The following is an 8,382-nucleotide window of genomic DNA, read 5'->3' on the forward strand; positions in this document are numbered from 1 at the left end:
TACAACATCATCTGTCCTGCAATGACTACAACACCATCTGCCCATGTCCTGTAATGACTACAACACCATCTTCCCATGTCCTGTAATGACTACAACACCATCTGTCCCATGCCCTGTAATGACTACAACATCATCTTAACATCTCTTATCTTCTGTTTTGTCATTACAGGTGAGATGGACATGGATCTCCCCCTTCCACCCCCCTCATCCCACTGGGCTCTCCCCCTACCCTGGACACTGCCTCACCTCCCTCCCCTAATTCCCTCCCCCCTGCCTCCCAACCCTCCCTCACCCCGACTCCCTCAGACTCCCCCAAATTCATCCCATTGTCAGCCTCTCGTCCTCCTCCTCCCACTTCCTCTCCTTCTTCTCCTCTCCCCATCACCCCAAAATCATCCGTTCATTCACCCACTGCCGCCACCTCCACCCCATCTCCCTCTACCTCTACCCCATCCACCTCTCCTGCCCCCCGCCGTTGGGGCTTTGCGGCCCCCTCCACCTCTCTAGCCCCCTCGTCCTCTCCTGCCCCCCGACGTCGGGGCTTTGCTGATCTGGCTAAACGTGTGGTGATGCAGGAAAGACTGAAGAAAGCTGAGCTGGAGGAGGCTGAAGCGGGTGAGGAAGGTAAGGAAGGAAGAAGGGAGAGATGCAGCCCAGGGGAGGAGGTCACCATAGGTATTGAGATGCAGCCGAGGGGAGGAAGTCACCATAGGGATTGAGATGCAGCCGAGGGGAGGAAGTCACCATAGGGATTGAGATGCAGCCGAGGGGAGGAAGCTTAGCGGTCAAGAGTGTTAAGCCCGTAACCAAAAGGTTGCTGGTTCAAATCCCCCGAGCCGACTCCTGTAAATCGCTCTTGATTACAGCGTCAGCTAAATTACTCAAATCTGACATTTCAAAGGTAGAAGTTATTGAGATGTAGCCGAGAGGAGGAAGTCACTAGAGGTTATTGAGATACAGCCGAGAGGAGGAAGCCACTAGAGGTTATTGAGATGCAGCCGAGAGGAGGAAGCCACTAGAGATTATTGAGATAAAGCCGAGAGGAGGAAGCCACTAGAGGTTATTGGAGATGCAGCCGAGAGGAGGAAGCCACTAGAGGTTATTGAGATGTAGCCGAGAGGAGGAAGCCACTAGAGATTATTGAGATGCAGCTGAGAGGAGGAAGCCACTAGAGGTTATTGAGATGTAGCCGAGAGGAGGAAGCCACTAGAGGTCATTGAGATGCAGCCGAGAGGAGGAAGCCTCTCAGGTTACTGAGATGCAGCCGAGAGGAGGAAGCCACTAGAGGTTATTGAGATACAGCCGAGAGGAGGACGCCACTAGAGGTTATTGAGATGCAGCCGAGAGGAGGAAGCCACTAGAGGTTATTGAGATGCAGCCGAGAGGAGGAAGCCACTAGAGGTTATTGGAGATGCAGCCCGCTGTCTCCTTGGCCAGGTCTGATTGATGTCTGAGCAGGAGGAAGCCACTAGAGGTCATTGAGATGCAGCCCGCTGTCTCCTTGGCCAGGTCTGATTGATGTCTGAGCAGGGGGAAGCCACTTGAGGTCATTGAGATGCAGCCCGCTGTCTCCTTGGCCAGGTCTGACTGATGTCTGAGCAGGGGTAAACACCCTGGGTGACGTGGGGACTTGTTTTCTCTCCCAGGTCCTTAAAGATAGTTCCCTGACCCACACAGCGTTATTTAAGCCTGGCTTAAACCGCGTGACGTTCAGAAACTCTTATTACATGTTACGTCAAACTACGTCATGGGTATGACAATCTTATGTAGGCTGTATATATGGTGTAGTGACGTGATGAATTAAGGTGTTTCAAACCTAAAGGCAGGAAGGTGCAACATTCTTACAGGTGCGGACAGGTGAGGACAGGTGAGGACAGGTGAGGACAGGTGCGGACAGGTGAGGACAGGTGCGGACAGGTGCGGACAGGTGCGGAGAGGTGAGGACAGGTGAGGACAGGTGCGGACAGGTGAGGACAGGTGGTAGCTGTCTACAACAGCCTCTAAGGTATAGTACCAGGTGGTAGCTGACTACAACAGTCTCTAAGGTGCAGGGTACAGTACCAGGTGGTAGCTGGCTACAACAGTCTCTAAGGTACAGTACCAGGTGGTAGCTGACTACAACAGTCTCTAAGGTATAATACCAGGTGGTAGCTGACTACAACAGTCTCTAGGGTACAGGGTACAGTACCAGGTGGTAGCTGTCTACAACAGTCTCTAGGGTACAGTACCAGGTGGTAGCTGTCTACAACAGTCTCTAGGGTACAGGGTATAGCACCAGGTGATAGCTGTCTACAACAGTCTCTAAGGTACAGGGTATAGTACCAGGTGGTAGCTGTCTACAACAGTCTCTAAGGTACAGTACCAGGTGGTAGCTGGCAGCAACAGTCTCTAAGGTACAGGGTATAGCACCAGGTGGTAGCTGACTACAACAGTCTCTAAGGTACAGGGTATAGTACCAGGTGGGAGCTGTCTACAGCAGTCTATAAGGTACAGGGTATAGTACCAGGTGGTAGCTGTCTACAACAGTCTCTAAGGTACAGTACCAGGTGGTAGCTGTCTACAACAGTCTATAGGGTACAGGGTATAGTACCAGGTGGTAGCTGTCTACAACAGTCTCTAAGGTACAGGGTACAGTACCAGGTGGTAGCTGGCTACAACAGTCTCTAAGGTGCAGGGTACAGCACCAGGTGGTAGATGTCTACAACAGTCTCTAAGGTACAGGGTATAGTACCAGGTGGTAGCTGGCTACAACAGTCTCTAAGGTATAGTACCAGGTGGTAGCTGGTTACAACAGTCTCTATGGTATAGGGTATAGCACCAGGTGGTAGCTGGCTACAACAGTCTCTATGGTATAGGGTACAGCACCAGGTGGTAGCTGTCTACAACAGTCTCTAAGGTACAGGGTATAGTACCAGGTGGTAGCTGGCTACAACAGTCTCTAAGGTATAGTACCAGGTGGTAGCTGGCTACAACAGTCTCTAAGGTACAGGGTATAGCACCAGGTGGTAGCTGGCTACAACAGTCTCTATGGTATAGGGTACAGCACCAGGTGGTAGCTGTCTATAACAGTCTCTAAGGTATAGTACCAGGTGGTAGCTGGCTACAACAGTCTCTAAGGTACAGGGTATAGCACCAGGTGGTAGCTGGCTACAACAGTCTCTATGGTATAGGGTACAGCACCAGGTGGTAGCTGTCTATAACAGTCTCTAAGGTACAGCACCAGGTGGTAGCTGTCTATAACAGTCTCTAAGGTATAGTACCAGGTGGTAGCTGTCTACAACAGTCTCTAAGGTACAGTACCAGGTGGTAGCTGACTACAACAGTCTCTAAGGTACAGGGTACAGTACCAGGTGGTAGCTGACTACAACAGTTTCTAAGGTACAGGGTATAGTACCAGGTGGTAGCTGACTACAACAGTCTCTAAGGTACAGGGTATAGTACCAGGTGGTAGCTGACTACAACAGTCTCTAAGGTACAGGGTACAGTACCAGGTGGTAGCTGACTACAACAGTCTCTAAGGTACAGGGTATAACACCAGGTGGTAGCTGACTACAACAGTCTCTAAGGTACAGGGTATAACACCAGGTGGTAGCTGTCTACAACAGTCTCTAAGGTACAGGGTATAACACCAGGTGGTAGCTGACTACAACTCTCTAAGGTACAGGGTACAGTACCAGGTGGTAGCTGACTACAACAGTCTCTAAGGTACAGGGTATAACACCAGGTGGTAGCTGACTACAACAGTCTCTAAGGTACAGGGTATAGCACCAGGTGGTAGCTGACTACAACAGTCTCTAAGGTACAGGGTATAACACCAGGTGGTAGCTGACTACAACAGTCTCTAAGGTACAGGGTACAGTACCAGGTGGTAGCTGACTATAACAGTCTCTAAGGTACAGGGTATAGTACCAGGTGGTAGCTGACTACAACAGTCTCTAAGGTACAGGGTACAGTACCAGGTGGTAGCTGACTATAACAGTCTCTAAGGTACAGGGTACAGTACCAGGTGGTAGCTGTCTACAACAGTCTCTAAGGTACAGGGTACAGTACCAGGTGGTAGCTGACTACAACAGTCTCTAAGGTACAGGGTACAGTACCAGGTGGTAGCTGACTACAACAGTCTCTAAGGTACAGGGTACAGTACCAGGTGGTAGCTGACTACAACAGTCTCTAAGGTACAGGGTACAGTACCAGGTGGTAGCTGACTACAACAGTCTCTAAGGTACAGGGTACAGTACCAGGTGGTAGCTGACTACAACAGTCTCTAAGGTACAGGGTACAGTACCAGGTGGTAGCTGACTACAACAGTCTCTAAGGTACAGGGTACAGTACCAGGTGGTAGCTGGCTACAACAGTCTCTAAGGTACAGGGTACAGTACCAGGTGGTAGCTGACTATAACAGTCTCTATGGTACAGGGTACAGTACCAGGTGGTAGCTGACTACAACAGTCTCTAAGGTACAGGGTATAGTACCAGGTGGTAGCTGACTACAACAGTCTCTAAGGTACAGGGTACAGTACCAGGTGGTAGCTGACTATAACAGTCTCTAAGGTACAGGGTATAGTACCAGGTGGTAGCTGACTACAACAGTCTCTAAGGTACAGGGTACAGCACCAGGTGGTAGCTGACTACAACAGTCTCTAAGGTACAGGGTACAGTACCAGGTGGTAGCTGACTACAACAGTCTCTAAGGTACAGGGTACAGTACCAGGTGGTAGCTGACTACAACAGTCTCTAAGGTACAGGGTACAGTACCAGGTGGTAGCTGACTATAACAGTCTCTATGGTACAGGGTACAGTACCAGGTGGTAGCTGACTACAACAGTCTCTATGGTACAGGGTACAGTACCAGGTGGTAGCTGACTACAACAGTCTCTAAGGTACAGGGTACAGTACCAGGTGGTAGCTGACTACAACAGTCTCTAAGGTACAGGGTACAGTACCAGGTGGTAGCTGACTACAACAGTCTCTAAGGTACAGGGTACAGTACCAGGTGGTAGCTGACTACAACAGTCTCTAAGGTACAGGGTACAGTACCAGGTGGTAGCTGACTACAACAGTCTCTAAGGTTCAGGGTATAGTACCAGGTGGTAGCTGACTACAACAGTCAACTCTCCTCTCCTCTGTCTCTCCTCTCCTCTCTCTCCTCTCCTTTGTCTCTCCTCTCCTCTCTCTCCTCTCCTTTGTCTCTCCTCTCCTCTCTCTCCTCTCCTCTGTCTCTCCTCTCCTTTGTCTCTCCTCTCCTCTCTCTCCTCTCCTTTGTCTCTCCTCTCCTCTCTCTCCTCTCCTCTCTCTCCTCTGTCTCTCCTCTCCTTTGTCTCTCCTCTCCTCTCTCTCCTCTCCTCTCCTTTGTCTCTCCTCTCCTCTCTCTCCTCTCCTCTCCTTTGTCTCTCCTCTCCTCTCTCTCCTCTCCTCTCCTTTGTCTCTCCTCTCCTCTCTCTCCTCTCCTCTCTCTCCTCTGTCTCTCCTCTCCTTTGTCTCTCCTCTCCTCTCTCTCTCCTCTCCTCTCCTTTGTCTCTCCTCTCCTCTCTCTCCTCTCCTCTCTCTCCTCTGTCTCTCCTCTCCTTTGTCTCTCCTCTCCTCTCTCTCCTCTCCCTTGTCTCTCCTCTCCTCTCTCTCCTCTCCTCTGTCTCTCCTCTCCTTTGTCTCTCCTCTCCTTTGTCTCTCCTCTCCTCTGTCTCTCCTCTCCTCTGTCTCTCCTCTCCTGTCTCTCCTCTCCTGTCTCTCCTCTCCTCTCTCTCCTCTCCTCTGTCTCTCCTCTGTCTCTCATCTGTCTCTCCTCTTGTCTCCTCTCATCTATCTCTCCTCTCCTTTGTCTCTCCTCTCCTCTGTCTCTCCTCTCCTCTGTCTCTCCTCTCCTTTGTCTCTCCTCTCCTCTGTCTCTCATCTGTCTCTCCTCTTGTCTCCTCTCCTCTATCTCTCCTCTCCTCTCTCTCCTCTCCTCTATCTCTCCTCTCCTCTCCTTTGTCTCTCCTCTCCTTTGTCTCTCCTCTCCTCTGTCTCTCCTCTCCTCTGTCTCTCTTCTCCTCTCTCTCCTCTCCTCTGTCTCTCCTCTCCTTTGTCTCTCCTCTTGTCTCCTCTGCTACAGATGAGGATCCTGAGGAGGACTTGTCGTTTGAGGAGATGGAGGAGAAGGCCACGTCTGGAGATGCCAGAGCACAGACCAGTGTGAGTGAACACACGCAGTGATGTTTTAATGCTCGCTGGTTGTCTGATCATGACTGCGTCTATTCTCAGCCTTCTGGAATATTCAGAGCCCGTGCTCTGAATGTAACACACACACACACACCCTCACACACACATACATTCACACACCCTCACACACACCAGTGGAAGATGATCTGAGTAGCAGCCTCGGTTCTAAAAGGGTAAATTCCTGAGTGCTGGGTTCTAGTTAGTGAGACCGTCCCACACATACACACAGACAGGCATGCAGTTTTTGGAAGGGAGGGAGAGAGAGAGAGAGAGGGAGGGAGGGAGGGAGGGAGGGAGGGAGGGAGGGAGGGAGGGAGGGAGGGAGGGAGGGAGAGAGAGAGAGAGAGAGAGAGAGAGAGAGAGAGAGAGAGAGAGAGAGAGAGAGAGAGAGAGAGAGAGAGAGAGAGAGAGAGAGAGAGAGAGGAGAGAGAGAGAGAGAGAGAGAGAGAGAGAGAGAGAGAGAGAGAGAGAGAGAGAGAGAGAGAGAGAGAGAGAGAGAGAGAGAGAGAGGTTGAGGAGTGAAAGTTAAGATTGGAAAATGTCTTTCACTTGATCCGTCTCTAGGCATGCTGGGTAATGTAGGAAGAAGTCTGGGTAGTTCTGACTGGGCTTCTGTAGGCATGCTAGGTAATGTAGGAAGTCCCTACCTGGGGATGGCTCCAATTGTAGGTGTATTATGGTAACTAACATGTCTTTAGGGTTGGCTCCAGTTTTAGGTGTATTACGGTAACTAACATGTCTGTAGAGATGGCTCCAGTTGTTGGTTTATTACTTACATGTCTCCTCCTTTAGCTGGGCAGATACTACCTGGGGTTGGCTGAGGAGAAGGAGGCGGAGCTTAATAACCGCCTGGCAGTTGATTGGCTGGTGCAGGCCGCTAAGCAGGGACGGAAGAGTGCAGCCCGTCTTCTACAGCGCTGCTGGATCCAGAGGAAAGGTAGAGGAGGACAGAAATACCACCCTGTAGTTCACTGGTTACCCACGTCCTGATTACCACCCTGTAGTTACCCACGTCCTGATTACCACCCTGTAGTTACCCACGTCCTGAATATCACCCTGTAGTTAACTGGTTACCCACGTCCTGAATACCACCCTGTAGTTCACTGGTTACCCACATCCTAAATACCAGCCTGTAGTTCACTGGTTACCCACGTCCTGAATACCACCCTGTAGTTACCCACGTCCTGAATACCACCCTGTAGTTACCCATGTCCTGAATATCACCATGTAGTTCACTGGTTACCCACATCCTGAATACCACCCTGTAGTTCACTGGTTACCCACGTCCTAAATACCAGCCTGTAGTTCACTGGTTACCCACGTCCTGAATACCACCCTGTGGTTACCCACGTCCTGAATACCACCCAGTAGTTCACTGGTTACCCACGTCCTGAATACCACCCTGTAGTTCACTGGTTACCCACGTCCTGAATACCACCCTGTAGTTCACTGGTTACCCACGTCCTGAATACCACCCTGTAGTTACCCACGTCCTGAATATCACCCTGTAGTTAACCGGTTACCCACGTCCTGAATACCACCCTGTAGTTCACTGGTTACCCACGTCCTGAATACCACCCTGTAGTTCACTGGTTACCCACATCCTGAATGACACCCTTTAGTTACCCACATCCTGAATACCACCCTGTAGTTCACTGGTTACCCACGTCCTGAATACCACCCTGTGGTTACCCACATCCTGAATACCACCCTGTAGTTCACTGGTTACCCACGTCCTGAATACCACCCTGTAGTTACCCACGTCCTGAATACCACCCTGTAGTTCACTGGTTACCCACGTCCTCAATACCACCCTGTAGTTACCCACGTCCTGAATACCACCCTGTAGTTCACTGGTTACCCACATCCTGAATACCACCCTGTAGTTACCCACGTCCTGAATACCAACCTGTAGTTACCCACGTCCTGAATACCACCCTGTAGTTCACTGGTTACCCACGTCCTGAATACCACCCTGTAGTTACCCACGTCCTGAATACCACCCTGTAGTTCACTGGTTACCCACGTCCTGAATACCACCCTGTAGTTCACTGGTTACCCACGTCCTGAATACAACCCTGTAGTTCACTGGTTACCCACGTCCTGAATACCACCCTGTAGTTACCCACGTCCTGAATACCACCCTGTAGTTCACTGGTTACCCATGTCCTGAATACCACCCTGTAG

The 8,382-nt window shown here is 50.7% G+C and overlaps 1 protein-coding gene across 1 annotated transcript in view; it reads left to right on the forward strand.

Annotated features, from left to right (window-relative positions):
• The first annotated feature begins 250 nt into the window (after positions 1 to 250).
• LOC116371279 (wolframin-like) overlaps positions 251 to 8,382 on the forward strand; it is a 24,469-nt gene continuing 16,337 nt past the window's right edge. Inside the window, exons 1-3 of the mRNA XM_031820139.1 lie at positions 251 to 624; positions 6,089 to 6,168; positions 6,988 to 7,132. Of these exons, the coding sequence (XP_031675999.1) occupies positions 570 to 624; positions 6,089 to 6,168; positions 6,988 to 7,132 (280 nt within the window). The 5' untranslated portion in view covers positions 251 to 569. The remainder of the gene's footprint in view (positions 625 to 6,088; positions 6,169 to 6,987; positions 7,133 to 8,382) is intronic.

This window comes from Oncorhynchus kisutch, unplaced genomic scaffold (assembly GCF_002021735.2).
Source record: "Oncorhynchus kisutch isolate 150728-3 unplaced genomic scaffold, Okis_V2 scaffold3069, whole genome shotgun sequence".
Taxonomy (NCBI): domain Eukaryota; kingdom Metazoa; phylum Chordata; class Actinopteri; order Salmoniformes; family Salmonidae; genus Oncorhynchus; species Oncorhynchus kisutch.